At 46.9% G+C, this 23,951-nt stretch overlaps 2 protein-coding genes across 2 annotated transcripts in view; one reads left to right on the top strand and one right to left on the bottom strand.

The window, feature by feature from the left end:
• Positions 1 to 23,951, bottom strand: part of LOC308609827 (uncharacterized protein) — a gene marked incomplete at its 5' end in the record, with an annotated part of 123,908 nt that overhangs the window by 37,475 nt on the left and 62,482 nt on the right. The gene's annotated exons all lie outside the window — the stretch shown is intronic.
• Positions 13,320 to 14,168, top strand: LOC308609825 (protein FAM170A-like; the record flags this gene model as incomplete). Its single annotated transcript, XM_081259121.1, has 3 exons — positions 13,320 to 13,332; positions 13,383 to 14,102; positions 14,152 to 14,168. The coding sequence occupies 3 exons, from the start codon at positions 13,320 to 13,322 to the stop codon at positions 14,166 to 14,168; spliced, it is 750 nt and encodes a 249-aa protein (XP_081115247.1).

The raw sequence follows: 23,951 nt of genomic DNA, 5'->3' as shown, positions 1-23,951 counted from the left end.
TTGTTTAGTGTGTGTCTTCCCCTACTAGAATGTGCAGCGTTACCAAACACTACAACAATGGAAGAGTGCCGGATACACAGGAGTAGCTGCTTACTGAATCTTGGTGACTGAATGAATGAACACGCACCATAAATACAAGCCACACCATGTAATGAGGAAAAGTTACATGTCCCAGAATTCCTGACTTGTGAACAGAAACCATGCACACAAAGGCCACAGACACAGATAGACACATCTGCACTGTGCTCCCCATGCCAACCCCACACTTACCACAGACTTAACTGATACACATCACTCACTCTTCCCACACACTCACAGTCACCACCGAGGCCTACATTACCAACTAGACAGTGAGAGAATAAGTATGGATTGGAATTAAATCCTGGAGTATCCACTGGGAACCACACTCTCAACTGCGTGTATTCACTGCACCTGACACGTGTCACACACTCAGTAAATATTTGTGGACAGAGGACTGACGAACCCACCCTGAGCCTTTCATTCCTCCCTCAGGAATCTCGAAGTCACAAGAGGATCCCCCTCGGCTTGGATCCACTGTGGTGGCCCAAGGCTGCAGCCCAGGGCCAGGGGAGGTCTCCTCTGCCTCTAAATACTTCTTCTGTACTTCTACTCGGCGCAAGCTCAGCTACGCTGGTAAGGGCGCGGGGCTCCTCAGGTGAGGGGGTGCTTGGCTGTGAGGCAGGAGGCACACAGATCCCAGGGAGGCTGAGAGGAAACCCAGGGTCATCAGAGGTGATGAGGGCTCTGTGGAGGAGCCTGGGCAGGATGGCTGAGCTGTTCCGAGGGCGTGGATGCCAGCTGAGTCTGGGTGTGTGTGTGTGAATACTGCTACTACCATGGTGGGGAAGTCAAGGAGCAGGGGCCGGAAAGGTCTGGGCTTGAGGTGGAGGGAAGAGGGACCAGATTAAGCATCTTCAGAGGAAAATGTAGGCTTTGTCTTTGCCTTTGCTTCCAGAGAAGGACAGAGTTCTGCATCATACACCTCCAGCCTGAGAGCAGGACCATCCAGCTCAGGTCCACACAGCTCACACATACACGCGCCCTCCAGGCACAGCCCTTCTCAGTGCACATCAACCCCAAGCACGTGCTCCACAGTACTCTCCTCCTGCACCACAGCCCCATTCCACAAGGAATGCACCACCGATATTCCCAAACTCACACTCCTCGTCGTACACGCATCCAGCCGCATCCCTCACATACCACAGCCCTCACCACCATACTCCACACCCCTGTATACAGACACCGCTCCAGTATCCCCCCCACGCACATGAAAAGCCCACAGATGACACCAGATACACCACTCCGTCCTACGGCCAACAGACACCAAGCTCACGACATAGCTATGTCGTGCCAATGTCCCTCTCTCGTCTACCACACCTGCTCCCTCAGCTTCCGGCATGGCCCATGCATGTTATTATGATTTTAATTTCCTTTTTCAGGAATCCGGAGATTTCATCGAGACACTGCCCAGCCTAGAGCAGCCCTAGCCCAGGATCAGGAAGAAGGAGAGACCGCTCCCCCATCACACTGTGTCTCCTCCTCACCCTCTTCACCCTGTAAGAACTATCTGCACCCAGACAAAGAGGAAAGGGGCATGAAAATATACTACATGCAGGCACAAGTGAACAAGGGTGTCGCTGTCTCCTGGAAGACAAAGAAACCCTTGGAGTTGCCTGAAAAGCGGCTGAGGATAGAAGAAGTGACCCTTCCTGAGGATGTGTGCGCAGTAGCCACTGAGCCCTCTTCTGATGTGTCCACCGAAAGCCTCCTGTCTGACAGTGAGCCCACTGGGGAGGAGAAAGAGTATGAGGAAAGGGCAGAGCCAGGCAGCCCATCAGGGCCACCTGCCGTCGAGGAGAGACCCAGCGCCAAGACAGCGGACTGGATGGTGACCATGGAGACCGGCTTCAGGTGCATGGCCTGCTGCCGGGTCTTCCCCGCCTTGGAGATCCTCCAGCAGCACGTGAAGTTCGGCATCCTGGAGGGCTTCAGCTGCCGTGTCTCTCATCTCACCATGGTCCAGCTGATGGGCAATGTGGAATCCAAGAGCACCCCGGAGGAGGAGGAGGAGAACGAGGAGGAGGAGGACGACGAGGAGGAGGAGGAGGAGGTGGAAGAGAAGCAAGAAGAAAAGGAGAATGAGGGAGCGCAGCCCACGGGGGAAGGCCCCAGCCCAAAGAGACCCCGCAGGCAGGGTCTTTTCTCTCCTTTGAGTTCCAAACAGCAACTGAGATTCATGGGACCGAAGATCCTGGAAGACGGTGTGGCCGTCCCTCGGAAGAGGTAAGGCTTGAGGCTGGCAGTCTTCTGAGCCTATGTCACGAGGGCCCAGAGGAGTCTAAGGGAAGGGGCCGCACACATGTGCTGGTTGACCTAATGGCTCTGCAGTTGCATCAAATGGGACACACCCAGCACTACCAAAGGCATTGAGCTCTGTTGACGTAAACAAGAAGGTGGAGCCTTTTCCTAGGAGTTTTCTCAGGGTCTGCACGACGGACCTCAACTCTTAGAGGACGTACTGCCAGCAGCGCCTTCTCGGCAGAGAGAGCCAGGAGTGGTCTCCAGAGAGGACAGGGGCCCTGGCAGGACCAGACCGTTGAGGTCTGAGAGCCTTGGGCCTGAGCCGAGATCTCACCCGGACCACTGGACCTAGCCTTCTGTGACAAAGGGGAATATGAAAGAGAGTCACGTGGAAATGAGGTCCCCCGAGATATGGAAATGTTCCAGAACCTTCGTTGCGTGGTAGTTGATCTGGAGCCAAGCTCACTGTGGTGTGTGTGGCTCTGAGCATTAAGGCAACGCTGGAGGGTAACCCTGACCAGCAGAGCTTGGAGTGCTGCTTGTCTCTTCCTGTTCTACCTCATTTGTTTTATCCCTTCCAGGGAGAAGAAAGGACCCTCGGGAGAGTAGCAGACAGAAGGCCGTGGTCTGAAGGAGGATGAAGGGACCGGCACTCAGTCTAACATCATATGACGATAGAAGCGTCCTATGCAATAAAGGGCATTTTCCAAACCTTTCCTGGAGCTTTTATTTAATTACATTTTTCTATCTATGCATCTATCTGTCATCTACATCTGTATCTTTCAAGGTTTGTGAACAAGCTTTCACATAAGCACTAGAGACGTCCACCAGCATTTTCCAGAAGAGGCCTGCAAATTGCTGGGGACTCCTCACAAATAGGGAATGGCCACAACCCCTGCCACACAGACTATGCGCGTGGCCCTCCTGACGTACTCCCACTCTCTCTCTGAATTTCCCAACGTCTGAGATGAGGGTGCTGGCTGGAGGCAATGATCACGTGCAGGCTGAATCTTCTCCAGATTCTGATTCTCTTCCTGGGCCTATCGTCCTCAAGCACAGTCTCCATGTCCCTGGCCACACTGATCTCTCTCCTTCAGTCCTTCCCTCCCTCGCTCTCCTGCCTCCCAGTGCAGAGAATACTGTTTTGCATTTGAGACGACATTTAGTTTTTGTTCACAGAATTCTCACCTGTTCTACTGTGGCCTCCGTTGTGAACATTCCAAAGCTGAGAATTTTCTTTTTTTCTCCCTCATTTCTGCTGAGTCTTTACCTTCCTAATGCAGTGAACTCAGAGTGCCTAGCTGACTGGATGGGGACAAAAATCCAGGGAGCAAAGAGAAATAATAAAAGAATATATCAGTTAATTTTTCATAGTGTTATCCAACTACATATTTTTAAAATTTTGGAATACTATTAGGAATCTTCTCTTTATAAAAAACTGAATTATTGGGCTTCCCTGGTGGAGCAGTGGTTAAGAATATGCCTGCGAATGCAGGGGACATGGGTTCGAGCCCTGGTCTGGGAAGATCCCACGTGCCACGGAGTAACTCAGCCCGCGCGCCACAACTACTGAGCCTGCGCTCTAGAGCCCGTGTGCCACATCTACCGAGCCCACGTGCCACAACTACGGAAGCCTGCGTGCCTGGAGCCCATGCTCCACAACAAGAGAAGCCACTGCAATGAGAAGCCCGTGCACCACAGCCAAGAGTAGACCCCGCTCACTGCAACTAGAGAACGCCCGCTAGCAGCAACAAAGACCCAATGCAGCCCAAAATAACTTAATTAATTTTAAAAAATTGAATTAGTTTCAAGGGTACAATGCATAAAAGTACAATAAAAGCCCCCCTTCAGAACCCCCCAACCCCACTCTCAAGATGGAATAGATATGCTGTGATACAATTTATAGTCGTAGCACTACTACTCCTCCCACCACATCCGAAATCCTCTGAGCCAGGTGCAGCAGCTCCCTTTCACAAAGCTAGGACCCGCCACAAGACAGATGATAATCCCTTTGGACATTTCAAGGAGCGGCACCAAGGCAACAGTACCTGGGAAATGCCACTGACAGCTCAGAATATCCATGGCATTTCTAGAGCCTCGGCACTGCTCTCGCTCTGGGAATGAAGGTCCAAAAAGCACATCGGAGAATGTCCATAGTTGTAAACAAGCTCCACCTTTGAAACACAATCTACATAGAACCACATATACAAGCCTGCACGATGGAGGAAGCCAAGGTCTCCTCCATGATTTCCCTTCTGACCACCTTAGTGTCTCCTCAACCATAAAAGGTGAACTTGAAACTCAGGACCTTGCCTTGTCCCCAGAAACATCCAAGCTTGGATCAGTCTTTCTAAGACCAGATCCTTGCTCTCTGAACTATTAGAGACTTGTCACATACACAGAAGTAGAACAGGATTGTTTCTATCTACCTGGGGACCAGGAGTCTTTCACATTGCTCCTGTTAAAACTCTCACAACAGCAAAACTTTACCTACAAAGGGTTCAAGCTATGACACTCCCAATTTCCACAAACCTCCTCAGCTCTTGTGAGTCACATGCAGCCAATTCCAGGAATTGGAAACATGGTTGTGAGGATGAAACTGACTTTGGGGCTCCCCTTGGATATGGTCTTCCAGACTTACCGAAAGGCCATTAAGAGGAAGGTTTACCCCACCTCAGGGAAACCCGAGGCAGTACTTGCAGTCAAGGGCTGGCCATGGCTTCTGAGCTACATCCAAAAAGAATTTCATACTGTACCTGGATCTGCTGAAGCCATTTCTGACTGTCCGAGAGCCAGCATGTACCGCTTCTCAACTGCCTCCATTGTGGATCATCAGTAGGGCTGTCAGATTTAGTAAATATAAGTACAGGATGCCCAGTTAAACCTGAACTTCACATGAATAATAAGTCATTATTTTTAGTATAAGTAGATCCTATGAACTCTTTGGGGCATACTAATCTTAAAAATGTACTTGTTGTTTCTCTGACATTCAGATTTAACTAAACAGCCTATATTTTATCTGTCAACCCTACCCTTCAGAAATGATGGAGGCTCATAGAGATCCAGGAGACGCCTCAGCGCCTCCTCAGCTTTTATTTCTACGTCCTGGACAGCGAGCACGAACCTTCCAGCCCCAGTCATTGGCTAGAATGGAGGATATTCTCTGTTTTAGAGCTTTTTCTACTTGTCATTGTTATTATCTTCCTTATTTTAAAGAGATGTTTCTATTTTCCCAAACTTCATAGCTCATCCAAAAGTATTTCAAAGTTCATTAGACAAGGGAAAAACAACATGGTTCTGAAAAGTGAAGGAAACCGCCTGGTGTTTAGTAAAGAAGTAGTAGGGAGACTGAAAAAGCCAAACTTAATAAGCAAATCTCTCCAAGGGTATTTTCAGAGCTTGATACCCTCCCACACCCTGAAAATATTATTACATCAAAAACGTAGAACTGCTAACCAAATGTAAGGCTCCCATATGATTCTATCAAACTGAGGATGCTTCTTTACTAAGCAGTGAGCACACTTGCTGCCCCAGGGACCTTGGCAGTTGCAACGTAGGGCTCTTCCCTCTGGGATGGAAACAGCAAGTTTTCCTGTGGTCTACACGCTGGCCCCAAAAATACTACACTCCCAATACTTGTCAACTTTAAGTATTTTTCTACATATCTCCATTTTTCTGTTACTATTTGGACTACATCCTAGACTTGACACTACATAAATTGCATTCAAGAAGCTATTTTTAAAAGTTGGTAGGAAACCTTAAATCTATAGCTTGCAGTCCCTGGCTTACTTTCATCCAGGTGCATAAGTGTTTTCAAAAGTAGTCAGGTTAGTTACCCCATATCACAGCCCCACGCTTGTGTCACAGATATAAAAATGGAACATGATATTTAAGGTTTTAGTTGCCAAGTCATCAAGCCTCCCAGACAGAGGCAATAGGGCAAAATGATTACAGAGGCATGGATTTTGATTTGCTCCAGTGTCTTGGGCAAGTCACTTGGCCTCTGTATTTATTTGTACTTATCTGCACTTATCTGTCACTTGGGGGTCATAATTGTACCTGGTCCATGGGTACGTTGTACAAATGATCTGTAAAGTAGTTACAAGAAACCGACACAGAGTAAGCACTCCACAGACATTGGCTATTAGCTATTGGAAATATTTCTCCATGAAACAGATGACTTTATCAGTGGATGACTCGGTGGGAGACAGTGAATCACAGAATCACAGCATGTTGAAAGTGACCTAGTTCACACTCTTCTGTGAAAAAAAGAAAAGTGTGCCTGGGTAGAAAATGTCTGAAAGTTTACCGAACAAATAGTTTATCATGTTAACTTGGAGAATTAGAATAAAACAGGAAAGCAGGAAAGAAAAACTTGAGTGTAATTCAATTTCTCTATCATTTGTGTTTCTACACTGAGACTCTGAATACACTGGAAGCGCAATGTTTTTTAATGTGGCGGGATAAAGGTTTTCACGTTTTCCTGATCCATCCGTATTATTATCTCAGAATTGCTGGCAGTTCTTGCCATCTTTGGATCTACACCCATCTGAGTCAGGGGGCCATTCTGGACGGAGGAGATAATAGAGCAGAAGTGAAGTGAGAGGAAAGGAGAGACAAGATTTTCTCTTTTCTCTTCCAAGAGGAAAGGTCTTTGGAATGGGAACAACTCACAACCAAACTTTGGGGAAAGGATGTGATGGAAAATGAGACAAACATCCTACCCCTGTGATGAGAAGGATTCCCTGGGCTGGATGGAGGGAGGTCACAGGTGGCTGGACAAGGAAACCAACTAGGGAGAAACACACACAAGTGCAGAGCAAACACCCTGAGGCCACTCAGCCTGACTCCATGCAAACATGTGTCCAGCAGCCAGCCCTTCACCTGTGGCTCCCCAGCAAGACAGGTACCTCGGGGGTGCCAACTCATTCTGAGTCCATTATGCCTGGCCATTCATAAACCGCTGTCTAACGTGTGAGGAATAAACTCTCAATGTTTATGAGGAAATTGGGGAAGGAGATTGAAAGGTTACTTAAACGGAAAAAAAAGAAGTTCAGCAAGGCAGGATGGTAGAGAGACAAGAAAAAGACCTTAAAAGATAGAAAGGATTTGCCAAAGAAGAGAAAGAAAAAGAAATGATTCCGAATGGCTTAACCTGCAGCTAGGAAGTTAAGGAAGATTATCGATGGGTGAAGACTATGGAATAAAGTGAATAAAAGTTTTCAGAAGTTGCTGAGACTATGGTAAGAAGCATGATTATCCAATTATGAATTGGCTGCAATGGCATTCTAGGGGGACACTAGGAAGGGGAAACAAATGTTCCTGAGATGACAGTGGCAGGTGGAAAGTTGTTTCAGGGGAAGATCAGTCTTGCAGAGGGTGTATCAGAGGAGGGCAAGTGTGAGCAAGCAAGGAAATACTAAGTGTATACGGTTCCTTCACTGAGTGCACCCAGCCCCGTGGTCAGCCTTGAGAACAAGCAGGACTTCAGGTACTGGAGCTACATTTCAGTCATCAAGACTTGAGAAGACACCCTTAACTCAGGTCTTCTCTTCAAACTCCATCTTTCCTTCTTGACCTTCATTTGGCCTCTTCCCTTACCCTCAAGCTGTGGACTGAGGCCACAGAGCAAGATGGGTCACTAGTGTCCTCCATCCCCTGGCGACTGTGGTTCACATCAGTGGAGTACCAAAGGCAATAGCCAAGTAACAGACACAAGAGTGTATGAAGAAGAAGAGATTCTGATAAGGCTTTCTGTGACAGTGTGGGCCAAGTCGGCTCTATATGGCTGGTATCACCTGAATTATGAGCAGCCTTAGGGGAGAAGTTCTCAGAAGGCAGAGCCTGGCTCTCTAGAGGCTCTGCGTGCTCACAGCCCACTCCAAGACCTCAGTTACACCTTCGGCCCCCAATATCTCTCCCTCTGCCTGCTCAGAGTTTTTGAAGGCTTCTTTCCTCCACATTTCTCTTGAGCGGTGGAGGAGGAAGATGAGCTTCAGGCCAGCTCAGACTCCCCTGGGATCCCAGCAGGATGCCTATCATTAACCTCCCACCTTCTAGGAAGCTCCTAAGATCTTCACATTTGGGGCAGTTTTCATTTCAGCTGTGCTTCAAATTGCTGGCTGGAGACGGCCTGTTGGAAGGTGGCTAAAAGCAAGTAGCAATCCTTCGGGCAGCCTGGCCCTTCTCGACTGTCAGACATCTTCAGGGATATTCTAGGAAATGTTGTTTGTTCTAGAGAAGGGAGGGAAACAATCCAATTGTCCAATAATGCTTGAATGGAAAATAAATGATGCTATATGCATGTGATGAAAAAATATCAAGCAGTCAAAAATCAAAGACCTAGATCTATATGGATTCACGTGGATAAATCTTGAAAACATAATATTGATTGAAAGAAAATAAGATCAAGAATGTTAGATTGTGATAACAGGTATGTAAGTATTTAAATATTTAAATCAATTCAACATATTGCTTCTATATATATATATAGATGCAAGAAAATAAACTTTATCCAAAGAACACATTATTTACATTTCATATGCTCATTTATCTAGGAGACCCAAAAGAACCCACAGATAAACTAGCAGGAACTAATAAGACGGTTCAACAAGGCACACACATACAAGATCAATAAATTTTAAAAGTCAATCAGGCTCCTCTACACTGGCGATAACAAATTAGAAAGTGTAAAAGAAAATAAGAAAAAAAGAAGATCTAAAAATTGTCACAAGAGCCATATAAATTATTTAGAGCTAAGCATACGTAGAAGGCAATATAACTAACAAACTGAGTACGAACAGTTAAACTCCACCCAACCCAAGGTTAGGAAAAGACTGTTGTTACTTTATGAGAACAGACCCTCTTCTTAAGTGGCAGATCAGTAAGTGAGAGTGAATCAAAGAAACACAGCATTTGAAAAGTCAGCTAGTCCAAGCCTCTTGATGGCACATACAGAAGCTGAAGCCCAGATAGGTTGAGTTACTTGGTAAAGGGCCCAACGTCCTGACTCAAGGACTAGCATTTTTCACTCATTCGTAAGACACAATCAAATGCAGTACCTTGGAAAGAGATGGGAAAAAAATGAAGAAATCAATTATATAGTTCCTCATCTTTAAGTACAGAAATAGCTGTGACAAAATTACACGTATTGAGGGAAAATTGAAGTGCAGAGTTTAAAATGTCAATAATCCACAGGGAAACTGGAGACCACTGAAAATATTCATATTAAATCTCTCTAGAAAAGACATGAAAAGATCTCCACTCAAAATGTGAATTTTATAATAGACATGGTATGATACAATTTATAATAGATATGGTATGAACCTTTCCCTTTCACGGGAAAGGTTCAGCTGGGAAAAAGGAAATGTTCTTGAAAATGGGGCCTGTGCTATTGCAGACACTGTGCTCCACCTAGGTCCACGGAATGCTCTGATGTCATCACTGAGGTCACAGAATTCCACTGTGCGCCTGGCAACCTTGCAAACATAACAGCCCTGGTGAGCACTAGGCAGTACTGCTGGTTCACTAAGTGGTACAAGTTTTTCAGCCATTTAGGAGACTTGACTATTTTTATTTGTATTGAATCATTTCAACGGATTGCCCAAGAGCCAACAAGGGCCAACCTGTAGGGAAGACGAGGAGTTGGACATCTCTTGAGGCATCTTCTAAGGGAGACTTCTAGTTGGTACCATGAAACGGCGACAAAAGAGGAAACATCTGGAAAATGAAGAGTCCCAGGAAACTGCCGAGAACAGAGGAGGTATGTGGGGGGCAACATGCTGGGGCACATGGGTTTCTGCCAAACTAAACCTTCTCTAGGATGGGGGGGACTGAGAACGTGTCACCTGTGAAGCAGGGAGCGAGAGACCTTGTCTCACTGACGCTGCCGTATCCATCCGGAGGGTCCCTGTGGTGTGAGACGGCACAGAACGGCCAGATGCCCCCTGGGAGATGGGAGGTCAGCTCCGCTGGTCTGAGGACTCTCCCCTGGGGCAGCCGGGCCTGGAGCTTTGTCGGACTCATAGCAGGCTGCATCCTGCTTGCACAGACCTAGAGGTACAGCTTTTCTCAGTCCCCGATTTCTCTCTTATTCTCTTGGATCGTTCCCTGGGGTCATGAGGTGGGGGATGTGAAGGATGCAAGGATGCTGAGAGAGACCCATGAGTTGCTTGGCCTCTTTTACCAAAGTGGAAAGAGAAGCCCCATGAGTTGAAGGCCCTGTTGAAAACTATCTTGACAAGTGGAATGCACTTTGAAAGAAGATTGTTTGTCTAGGGATGGTGTCATATTGAAAGCAAGGAGGTTTTATTCCTTCAACAGGAAGAATTTCCCAAAGGAGATCAAGGGAAGGGAAGGGTTTTCCAGAGACTGAGACCGCGTGAGCAGGGGTGAGAAATGGCCTCAGGGTCCTGCGGGGAGCTCTGAGAGCCACGGGCCACGGGGTGCCTGCGTGCATTAAATGTAGGCGAGTAGCTTGCCCTGGGAGAGGGGTGGTCACCCCAGAGCTCCAGCTAGAGGCCTCTGCCCCAGATTAGAGCCCAGTAGCTCCTACCAGGCCCAGGGCCCTGGAGACTGTAGGATGGGCCCTGGGAATGGAGCTCTAGACAGCAGGCAGATTTCCAGGCAGTGGCTGGGACAGGCTGGGGAAGGCAATGACTGCCCCTGACCATTCAGAATATTTTGCTCTATGTTCCTGTGTGTGACTGTGTGTGTGTGTGTGTGTGTGTGTGTCTGGTAGTGCAGAGAAGAGCGAGATGAATGGGGTTAGAGTGCTTACCAGATATAAAGTCTGCGTGGTAAAGTTCTTGTCACCCTGCCTGGACCTGGCTGACACTCGGTGTACGTAAGAGTGTATACAGAATTCTTGTTAGGGGTGTTTCATGAGACAGTAACTCATACACCCATGTACACTCTGATACAGCAAAAATATCACACACCCCACATATAACTTCCTTAGTAAACCACACACAGCACATGGAGGTATATACATGCATCCCTTCTGTACTACGTTCTCATACAACCCACCTGTATCACAATCGTCTCCTCTAACACCAAACGCTGGAGATGAGATATGTATATAGACACACACACTATATATATAGGACACACACACACACACACACTATATATATATGTATCTCCTCAACTCTTGCACAAACACAGCTAACTTCAGCCATCTCTAAATACCTCTATAAGAACCAGTCACGTGTCATACACACCACACTTATAATACATTCTTGAGTAATGCCAGACCCGCTTTGTACAAACCACAGTAAACCACAGTCTCAGTAACCCAGGTCAGGATGGCCAGAGAAAATATGGGCTATCCAGTTCAATTTGAATTCCAGATAAACAACAAGTAATTTTTCAGTATCAGTATGTCCCACATATTGTATGGGCCATACTTACACTAAAACTAAGTCAGGCCAAACACTGCATGGGAATACTTACACTAAAAAATTATTCTGGGTGTATCTGAAACTGAAATTTAACTGGGTGCCTTGTATTCTTGTTCACTAAGTCTGGCAACCCTTATATACTTACCACCAGCTGATGTATTATATATTTATTGTAGTTTTGTTTAGTGTGTGTCTTCCCCTACTAGAATGTGCAGCGTTACCAAACACTACAACAATGGAAGAGTGCCGGATACACAGGAGTAGCTGCTTACTGAATCTTGGTGACTGAATGAATGAACACGCACCATAAATACAAGCCACACCATGTAATGAGGAAAAGTTACATGTCCCAGAATTCCTGACTTGTGAACAGAAACCATGCACACAAAGGCCACAGACACAGATAGACACATCTGCACTGTGCTCCCCATGCCAACCCCACACTTACCACAGACTTAACTGATACACATCACTCACTCTTCCCACACACTCACAGTCACCACCGAGGCCTACATTACCAACTAGACAGTGAGAGAATAAGTATGGATTGGAATTAAATCCTGGAGTATCCACTGGGAACCACACTCTCAACTGCGTGTATTCACTGCACCTGACACGTGTCACACACTCAGTAAATATTTGTGGACAGAGGACTGACGAACCCACCCTGAGCCTTTCATTCCTCCCTCAGGAATCTCGAAGTCACAAGAGGATCCCCCTCGGCTTGGATCCACTGTGGTGGCCCAAGGCTGCAGCCCAGGGCCAGGGGAGGTCTCCTCTGCCTCTAAATACTTCTTCTGTACTTCTACTCGGCGCAAGCTCAGCTACGCTGGTAAGGGCGCGGGGCTCCTCAGGTGAGGCGGTGCTTGGCTGTGAGGCAGGAGGCACACAGATCCCAGGGAGGCTGAGAGGAAACCCAGGGTCATCAGAGGTGATGAGGGCTCTGTGGAGGAGCCTGGGCAGGATGGCTGAGCTGTTCCGAGGGCGTGGATGCCAGCTGAGTCTGGGTGTGTGTGTGTGAATACTGCTACTACCATGGTGGGGAAGTCAAGGAGCAGGGGCCGGAAAGGTCTGGGCTTGAGGTGGAGGGAAGAGGGACCAGATTAAGCATCTTCAGAGGAAAATGTAGGCTTTGTCTTTGCCTTTGCTTCCAGAGAAGGACAGAGTTCTGCATCATACACCTCCAGCCTGAGAGCAGGACCATCCAGCTCAGGTCCACACAGCTCACACATACACGCGCCCTCCAGGCACAGCCCTTCTCAGTGCACATCAACCCCAAGCACGTGCTCCACAGTACTCTCCTCCTGCACCACAGCCCCATTCCACAAGGAATGCACCACCGATATTCCCAAACTCACACTCCTCGTCGTACACGCATCCAGCCGCATCCCTCACATACCACAGCCCTCACCACCATACTCCACACCCCTGTATACAGACACCGCTCCAGTATCCCCCCCACGCACATGAAAAGCCCACAGATGACACCAGATACACCACTCCGTCCTACGGCCAACAGACACCAAGCTCACGACATAGCTATGTCGTGCCAATGTCCCTCTCTCGTCTACCACACCTGCTCCCTCAGCTTCCGGCATGGCCCATGCATGTTATTATGATTTTAATTTCCTTTTTCAGGAATCCGGAGATTTCATCGAGACACTGCCCAGCCTAGAGCAGCCCTAGCCCAGGATCAGGAAGAAGGAGAGACCGCTCCCCCATCACACTGTGTCTCCTCCTCACCCTCTTCACCCTGTAAGAACTATCTGCACCCAGACAAAGAGGAAAGGGGCATGAAAATATACTACATGCAGGCACAAGTGAACAAGGGTGTCGCTGTCTCCTGGAAGACAAAGAAACCCTTGGAGTTGCCTGAAAAGCGGCTGAGGATAGAAGAAGTGACCCTTCCTGAGGATGTGTGCGCAGTAGCCACTGAGCCCTCTTCTGATGTGTCCACCGAAAGCCTCCTGTCTGACAGTGAGCCCACTGGGGAGGAGAAAGAGTATGAGGAAAGGGCAGAGCCAGGCAGCCCATCAGGGCCACCTGCCGTCGAGGAGAGACCCAGCGCCAAGACAGCGGACTGGATGGTGACCATGGAGACCGGCTTCAGGTGCATGGCCTGCTGCCGGGTCTTCCCCGCCTTGGAGATCCTCCAGCAGCACGTGAAGTTCGGCATCCTGGAGGGCTTCAGCTGCCGTGTCTCTCATCTCACCATGGTCCAGCTGATGGGCAATGTGGAATCCAAGAGCACCCCTGAGGAGGAGGACGAGGAGGAGGAGGAGGAGAACGAGGAGGAGGAGGACGACGACGAGGAGGAGGAGGAGGAGGAAGAGAAGCAAGAAGAAAAGGAGAATGAGGGAGCGCAGCCCACGGGGGAAGGCCCCAGCCCAAAGAGACCCCGCAGGCAGGGTCTTTTCTCTCCTTTGAGTTCCAAACAGCAACTGAGATTCATGGGACCGAAGATCCTGGAAGACGGTGTGGCCGTCCCTCGGAAGAGGTAAGGCTTGAGGCTGGCAGTCTTCTGAGCCTATGTCACGAGGGCCCAGAGGAGTCTAAGGGAAGGGGCCGCACACATGTGCTGGTTGACCTAATGGCTCTGCAGTTGCATCAAATGGGACACACCCAGCACTACCAAAGGCATTGAGCTCTGTTGACGTAAACAAGAAGGTGGAGCCTTTTCCTAGGAGTTTTCTCAGGGTCTGCACGACGGACCTCAACTCTTAGAGGACGTACTGCCAGCAGCGCCTTCTCGGCAGAGAGAGCCAGGAGTGGTCTCCAGAGAGGACAGGGGCCCTGGCAGGACCAGACCGTTGAGGTCTGAGAGCCTTGGGCCTGAGCCGAGATCTCACCCGGACCACTGGACCTAGCCTTCTGTGACAAAGGGGAATATGAAAGAGAGTCACGTGGAAATGAGGTCCCCCGAGATATGGAAATGTTCCAGAACCTTCGTTGCGTGGTAGTTGATCTGGAGCCAAGCTCACTGTGGTGTGTGTGGCTCTGAGCATTAAGGCAACGCTGGAGGGTAACCCTGACCAGCAGAGCTTGGAGTGCTGCTTGTCTCTTCCTGTTCTACCTCATTTGTTTTATCCCTTCCAGGGAGAAGAAAGGACCCTCGGGAGAGTAGCAGACAGAAGGCCGTGGTCTGAAGGAGGATGAAGGGACCGGCACTCAGTCTAACATCATATGACGATAGAAGCGTCCTATGCAATAAAGGGCATTTTCCAAACCTTTCCTGGAGCTTTTATTTAATTACATTTTTCTATCTATGCATCTATCTGTCATCTACATCTGTATCTTTCAAGGTTTGTGAACAAGCTTTCACATAAGCACTAGAGACGTCCACCAGCATTTTCCAGAAGAGGCCTGCAAATTGCTGGGGACTCCTCACAAATAGGGAATGGCCACAACCCCTGCCACACAGACTATGCGCGTGGCCCTCCTGACGTACTCCCACTCTCTCTCTGAATTTCCCAACGTCTGAGATGAGGGTGCTGGCTGGAGGCAATGATCACGTGCAGGCTGAATCTTCTCCAGATTCTGATTCTCTTCCTGGGCCTATCGTCCTCAAGCACAGTCTCCATGTCCCTGGCCACACTGATCTCTCTCCTTCAGTCCTTCCCTCCCTCGCTCTCCTGCCTCCCAGTGCAGAGAATACTGTTTTGCATTTGAGACGACATTTAGTTTTTGTTCACAGAATTCTCACCTGTTCTACTGTGGCCTCCGTTGTGAACATTCCAAAGCTGAGAATTTTCTTTTTTTCTCCCTCATTTCTGCTGAGTCTTTACCTTCCTAATGCAGTGAACTCAGAGTGCCTAGCTGACTGGATGGGGACAAAAATCCAGGGAGCAAAGAGAAATAATAAAAGAATATATCAGTTAATTTTTCATAGTGTTATCCAACTACATATTTTTAAAATTTTGGAATACTATTAGGAATCTTCTCTTTATAAAAAACTGAATTATTGGGCTTCCCTGGTGGAGCAGTGGTTAAGAATATGCCTGCGAATGCAGGGGACATGGGTTCGAGCCCTGGTCTGGGAAGATCCCACGTGCCACGGAGTAACTCAGCCCGCGCGCCACAACTACTGAGCCTGCGCTCTAGAGCCCGTGTGCCACATCTACCGAGCCCACGTGCCACAACTACGGAAGCCTGCGTGCCTAGAGCCCATGCTCCGCAACAAGAGAAGCCACTGCAATGAGAAGCCCGTGCACCACAGCCAAGAGTAGCCCCCGCTCACTGCAACTAGAGAACGCCCGCTAGCAGCAACAAAGACCCAATGCAGCCCAAAATAACTTAATTAATTTTAAAAAATTGAATTAGTTTCAAGGGTACAATGTATAAAAGTACAATAAAAGCCCCCCTTCAGAACCCCCCAACCCCACTCTCAAGATGGAATAGATATGCTGTGATACAATTTATAGTCGTAGCACTACTACTCCTCCCACCACATCCGAAATCCTCTGAGCCAGGTGCAGCAGCTCCCTTTCACAATGCTAGGACCCGCCACAAGACAGATGATAATCCCTTTGGACATTTCAAGGAGCGGCGCCAAGGCAACAGTACCTGGGAAATGCCACTGACAGCTCAGAATATCCATGGCATTTCTAGAGCCTCGGCACTGCTCTCGCTCTGGGAATGAAGGTCCAAAAAGCACATCGGAGAATGTCCATAGTTGTAAACAAGCTCCACCTTTGAAACACAATCTACATAGAACCACATATACAAGCCTGCACGATGGAGGAAGCCAAGGTCTCCTCCATGATTTCCCTTCTGACCACCTTAGTGTCTCCTCAACCATAAAAGGTGAACTTGAAACTCAGGACCTTGCCTTGTCCCCAGAAACATCCAAGCTTGGATCAGTCTTTCTAAGACCAGATCCTTGCTCTCTGAACTATTAGAGACTTGTCACATACACAGAAGTAGAACAGGATTGTTTCTATCTACCTGGGGACCAGGAGTCTTTCACATTGCTCCTGTTAAAACTCTCACAACAGCAAAACTTTACCTACAAAGGGTTCAAGCTATGACACTCCCAATTTCCACAAACCTCCTCAGCTCTTGTGAGTCACATGCAGCCAATTCCAGGAATTGGAAACATGGTTGTGAGGATGAAACTGACTTTGGGGCTCCCCTTGGATATGGTCTTCCAGACTTACCAAAAGGCCATTAAGAGGAAGGTTTACCCCACCTCAGGGAAACCCGAGGCAGTACTTGCAGTCAAGGGCTGGCCATGGCTTCTGAGCTACATCCAAAAAGAATTTCATACTGTACCTGGATCTGCTGAAGCCATTTCTGACTGTCCGAGAGCCAGCATGTACCGCTCCTCAACTGCCTCCATTGTGGATCATCAGTAGGGCTGTCAGATTTAGTAAATATAAGTACAGGATGCCCAGTTCAACTTGAACTTCACATGAATAATAAGTCATTATTTTTAGTATAAGTAGATCCTATGAACTATTTGGGGCATACTTATCTTAAAAATGTACTTGTTGTTTCTCTGACATTCAGAGTTAACTAAACAGCCTATATTTTATCTGTCAACCCTACCCTTCAGAAATGATGGAGGCTCATAGAGATCCAGGAGACGGCTCAGCGCCTCCTCAGCTTTTATTTCTACGTCCTGGACAGCGAGCACGAACCTTCCAGTCCCAGTCATTGGCTAGAATGGAGGATATTCTCTGTTTTAGAGCTTTTTCTACTTGTCATTGTTATTATCTTCCTTATTTTAAAGAGATGTTTCTATTTTCCCAAACTTCATAGCTCATCCAAAAGTATTTCAAAGTTCATTAGACAAGGGAAAAACAACATGGTTCTGAAAAGTGAAGGAAACCGCCTGGTGTTTAGTAAAGAAGTAGTAGGGAGACTGAAAAAGCCAAACTTAATAAGCAAATCTCTCCAAGGGTATTTTCAGAGCTTGATACCCTCCCACACCCTGAAAATATTATTACATCAAAAACGTAGAACTGCTAACCAAATGTAAGGCTCCCATATGATTCTATCAAACTGAGGATGCTTCTTTACTAAGCAGTGAGCACACTTGCTGCCCCAGGGACCTTGGCAGTTGCAACGTAGGGCTCTTCCCTCTGGGATGGAAACAGCAAGTTTTCCTGTGGTCTACACGCTGGCCCCAAAAATACTACACTCCCAATACTTGTCAACTTTAAGTATTTTTCTACATATCTCCATTTTTCTGTTACTATTTGGACTACATCCTAGACTTGACACTACATAAATTGCATTCAAGAAGCTATTTTTAAAAGTTGGTAGGAAACCTTAAATCTATAGCTTGCAGTCCCTGGCTTACTTTCATCCAGGTGCATAAGTGTTTTCAAAAGTAGTCAGGTTAGTTACCCCATATCACAGCCCCACGCTTGTGTCACAGATATAAAAATGGAACATGATATTTAAGGTTTTAGTTGCCAAGTCATCAAGCCTCCCAGACAGAGGCAATAGGGCAAAATGATTACAGAGGCATGGATTTTGATTTGCTCCAGTGTCTTGGGCAAGTCACTTGGCCTCTGTATTTATTTGTACTTATCTGCACTTATCTGTCACTTGGGGGTCATAATTGTACCTGGTCCATGGGTACGTTGTACAAATGATCTGTAAAGTAGTTACAAGAAACCGACACAGAGTAAGCACTCCACAGACATTGGCTATTAGCTATTGGAAATATTTCTCCATGAAACAGATGACTTTATCAGTGGATGACTCGGTGGGAGACAGTGAATCACAGAATCACAGCATGTTGAAAGTGACCTAGTTCACACTCTTCTGTGAAAAAAAGAAAAGTGTGCCTGGGTAGAAAATGTCTGAAAGTTTACCGAACAAATAGTTTATCATGTTAACTTGGAGAATTAGAATAAAACAGGAAAGCAGGAAAGAAAAACTTGAGTGTAATTCAATTTCTCTATCATTTGTGTTTCTACACTGAGACTCTGAATACACTGGAAGCGCAATGTTTTTTAATGTGGCGGGATAAAGGTTTTCACGTTTTCCTGATCCATCCGTATTATTATCTCAGAATTGCTGGCAGTTCTTGCCATCTTTGGATCTACACCCATCTGAGTCAGGGGGCCATTCTGGACGGAGGAGATAATAGAGCAGAAGTGAAGTGAGAGGAAAGGAGAGACAAGATTTTCTCTTTTCTCTTCCAAGAGGAAAGGTCTTTGGAATGGGAACAACTCACAACCAAACTTTGGGGAAAGGATGTGATGGAAAATGAGACAAACATCCTACCCCTGTGATGAGAAGGATTCCCTGGGCTGGATGGAGGGAGGTCACAGGTGGCTGGACAAGGAAACCAACTAGGGAGAAACACACACAAGTGCAGAGCAAACACCCTGAGGCCACTCAGCCTGACTCCATGCAAACATGTGTCCAGCAGCCAGCCCTTCACCTGTGGCTCCCCAGCAAGACAGGTACCTCGGGGGTGCCAACTCATTCTGAGTCCATTATGCCTGGCCATTCATAAACAGCTGTCTAACGTGTGAGGAATAAACTCTCAATGTTTATGAGGAAATTGGGGAAGGAGATTGAAAGGTTACTTAAACGGAAAAAAAAGAAGTTCAGCAAGGCAGGATGGTAGAGAGACAAGAAAAAGACCTTAAAAGATAGAAAGGATTTGCCAAAGAAGAGAAAGAAAAAGAAATGATTCCGAATGGCTTAACCTGCAGCTAGGAAGTTAAGGAAGATTATTGATGGGTGAAGACTATGGAATAAAGTGAATAAAAGTTTTCAGAAGTTGCTGAGACTATGGTAAGAAGCATGATTATCCAATTATGAATTGGCTGCAATGGCATTCTAGGGGGACACTAGGAAGGGGAAGCAAATGTTCCTGAGATGACAGTGGCAGGTGGAAAGTTGTTTCAGGGGAAGATCAGTCTTGCAGAGGGTGTATCAGAGGAGGGCAAGTGTGAGCAAGCAAGGAAATACTAAGTGTATACGGTTCCTTCACTGAGTGCACCCAGCCCCGTGGTCAGCCTTGAGAACAAGCAGGACTTCAGGTACTGGAGCTACATTTCAGTCATCAAGACTTGAGAAGACACCCTTAACTCAGGTCTTCTCTTCAAACTCCATCTTTCCTTCTTGACCTTCATTTGGCCTCTTCCCTTACCCTCAAGCTGTGGACTGAGGCCACAGAGCAAGATGGGTCACTAGTGTCCTCCATCCCCTGGCGACTGTGGTTCACATCAGTGGAGTACCAAAGGCAATAGCCAAGTAACAGACACAAGAGTGTATGAAGAAGAAGAGATTCTGATAAGGCTTTCTGTGACAGTGTGGGCCAAGTCGGCTCTATATGGCTGGTATCACCTGAATTATGAGCAGCCTTAGGGGAGAAGTTCTCAGAAGGCAGAGCCTGGCTCTCTAGAGGCTCTGCGTGCTCACAGCCCACTCCAAGACCTCAGTTACACCTTCGGCCCCCAATATCTCTCCCTCTGCCTGCTCAGAGTTTTTGAAGGCTTCTTTCCTCCACATTTCTCTTGAGCGGTGGAGGAGGAAGATGAGCTTCAGGCCAGCTCAGACTCCCCTGGGATCCCAGCAGGATGCCTATCATTAACCTCCCACCTTCTAGGAAGCTCCTAAGATCTTCACATTTGGGGCAGTTTTCATTTCAGCTGTGCTTCAAATTGCTGGCTGGAGACGGCCTGTTGGAAGGTGGCTAAAAGCAAGTAGCAATCCTTCGGGCAGCCTGGCCCTTCTCGACCGTCAGACATCTTCAGGGATATTCTAGGAAATGTTGTTTGTTCTAGAGAAGGGAGGGAAACAATCCAATTGTCCAATAATGCTTGAATGGAAAATAAATGATGCTATATGCATGTGATGAAATACTATCAAGCAGTCAAAAATCAAAGACCTAGATCTATATGGATTCACGTGGATAAATCTTGAAAACATAATATTGATTGAAAGAAAATAAGATCAAGAATGTTAGATTGTGATAACAGGTATGTAAGTATTTAAATATTTAAATCAATTCAACATATTGCTTCTATATATATATATAGATGCAAGAAAATAAACTTTATCCAAAGAACACATTATTTACATTTCATATGCTCATTTATCTAGGAGACCCAAAAGAACCCACAGATAAACTAGCAGGAACTAATAAGACGGTTCAACAAGGCACACACATACAAGATCAATAAATTTTAAAAGTCAATCAGGCTCCTCTACACTGGCGATAACAAATTAGAAAGTGTAAAAGAAAATAAGAAAAAAAGAAGATCTAAAAATTGTCACAAGAGCCATATAAATTATTTAGAGCTAAGCATACGTAGAAGGCAATATAACTAACAAACTGAGTACGAACAGTTAAACTCCACCCAACCCAAGGTTAGGAAAAGACTGTTGTTACTTTATGAGAACAGACCCTCTTCTTAAGTGGCAGATCAGTAAGTGAGAGTGAATCAAAGAAACACAGCATTTGAAAAGTCAGCTAGTCCAAGCCTCTTGATGGCACATACAGAAGCTGAAGCCCAGATACGTTGAGTTACTTGGTAAAGGGCCCAACGTCCTGACTCAAGGACTAGCATTTTTCACTCATTCGTAAGACACAATCAAATGCAGTACCTTGGAAAGAGATGGGAAAAAAATGAAGAAATCAATTATATAGTTCCTCATCTTTAAGTACAGAAATAGCTGTGACAAAATTACACGTATTGAGGGAAAATTGAAGTGCAGAGTTTAAAATGTCAATAATCCACAGGGAAACTGGAGACCACTGAAAATATTCATATTAAATCTCTCTAGAAAAGACATGAAAAGATCTCCACTCAAAATGTGAATTTTATAATAGACATGGTATGATACAATTTATAATAGATATGGTATGAACCTTTCCCTTTCACGGGAAAGGTTCAGCTGGGAAAAAGGAAATGTTCTTGAAAATGGGGCCTGTGCTATTGCAGACACTGTGCTCCACCTAGGTCCACGGAATGCTCTGATGTCATCACTGAGGTCACAGAATTCCACTGTGCGCCTGGCAACCTTGCAAACATAACAGCCCTGGTGAGCACTAGGCAGTACTGCTGGTTCACTAAGTGGTACAAGTTTTTCAGCCATTTAGGAGACTTGACTATTTTTATTTGTATTGAATCATTTCAACGGATTGCCCAAGAGCCAACAAGGGCCAACCTGTAGGGAAGAGGAGGAGTTGGACATCTCTTGAGGCATCTTCTAAGGGAGACTTCTAGTTGGTACCATGAAACGGCGACAAAAGAGGAAACATCTGGAAAATGAAGAGTCCCAGGAAACTGCCGAGAACGGAGGAGGTATGTGGGGGGCAACATGCTGGGGCACATGGGTTTCTGCCAAACTAAACCTTCTCTAGGATGGGGGGGACTGAGAACGTGTCACCTGTGAAGCAGGGAGCGAGAGACCTTGTCTCACTGACGCTGCCGTATCCATCCGGAGGGTCCCTGTGGTGTGAGACGGCACAGAACGGCCAGATGCCCCCTGGGAGATGGGAGGTCAGCTCCGCTGGTCTGAGGACTCTCCCCTGGGGCAGCCGGGCCTGGAGCTCTGTCGGACTCATAGCAGGCTGCATCCTGCTTGCACAGACCTAGAGGTGCAGCTTTTCTCAGTCCCCGATTTCTCTCTTATTCTCTTGGATCTTTCCCTGGGGTCATGAGGTGGGGGATGTGAAGGATGCAAGGATGCTGAGAGAGACCCATGAGTTGCTTGGCCTCTTTTACCAAAGTGGAAAGAGAAGCCCCATGAGTTGAAGGCCCTGTTGAAAAATATCTTGACAAGTGGAATGCACTTTGAAAGAAGATTGTTTGTCTAGGGATGGTGTCATATTGAAAGCAAGGAGGTTTTATTCCTTCAACAGGAAGAATTTCCCAAAGGAGATCAAGGGAAGGGAAGGGTTTTCCAGAGACTGAGACCGCGTGAGCAGGGGTGAGAAATGGCCTCAGGGTCCTGCGGGGAGCTCTGAGAGCCACGGGCCACGGGGTGCCTGCGTGCATTAAATGTAGGCGAGTAGCTTGCCCTGGGAGAGGGGTGGTCACCCCAGAGCTCCAGCTAGAGGCCTCTGCCCCAGATTAGAGCCCAGTAGCTCCTACCAGGCCCAGGGCCCTGGAGACTGTAGGATGGGTCCTGGGAATGGAGCTCTAGACAGCAGGCAGATTTCCAGGCAGTGGCTGGGACAGGCTGGGGAAGGCAATGACTGCCCCTGACCATTCAGAATATTTTGCTCTGTGTTCCTGTGTGTTCGTGTGTGTGTGTGTGTGTGTGGGGGGGTAGTGCAGAGAAGAGCGAGATGAATGGGGTTAGAGTGCTTACCAGATATAAAGTCTGCGTGGTAAAGTTCTTGTCACCCTGCCTGGACCTGGCTGACACTCGGTGTACGTAAGAGTGTATACAGAATTCTTGTTAGGGGTGTTTCATGAGACAGTAACTCATACACCCATGTACACTCTGATACAGCAAAAATATCACACACCCCACATATAACTTCCTTAGTAAACCACACACAGCACATGGAGGTATATACATGCATCCCTTCTGTACTACGTTCTCATACAACCCACCTGTATCACAATCGTCTCCTCCAACACCAAACGCTGGAGATGAGATATGTATATAGGCACACACACTATATATATAGGACACACACACACACACTATATATATATGTATCTCCTCAACTCTTGCACAAACACAGCTAACTTCAGCCATCTCTAAATACCTCTATAAGAACCAGTCACGTGTCATACACACCACACTTATAACACATTCTTGAGTAATGCCAGACCCGCTTTGTACAAACCACAGTAAACCACAGTCTCAGTAACCCAGGTCAGGATTGCCAGAGAAAATATGGGCTATCCAGTTCAATTTGAATTCCAGATAAACAACAAGTAATTTTTCAGTATCAGTATGTCCCACATATTGTATGGGCCATACTTACACTAAAACTAAGTCAGGCCAAACACTGCATGGGAATACTTACACTAAAAAAGTATTCTGGGTTTATCTGAAACTGAAATTTAACTGGGTGCCTTGTATTCTTGTTCGCTAAGTCTGGCAACCCTTATATACTTACCACCAGCTGATGTATTATATATTTATTGTAGTTTTGTTTAGTGTGTGTCTTCCCCTACTAGAATGTGCAGCGTTACCAAAGACTACAACAATGGAAGAGTGCCGGATACACAGGAGTAGCTGCTTACTGAATCTTGGTGAACGAATGAATGAACACACACCATAAATACAAGCCAC

Source organism: Mesoplodon bidens, assembly GCF_964165515.1.
Source record: "Mesoplodon bidens genome assembly, contig: HAP1_SCAFFOLD_608, whole genome shotgun sequence".
Taxonomy (NCBI): Eukaryota; Metazoa; Chordata; class Mammalia; order Artiodactyla; family Ziphiidae; genus Mesoplodon; species Mesoplodon bidens.
This window is presented reverse-complemented; position numbering and strand designations above follow the sequence as displayed.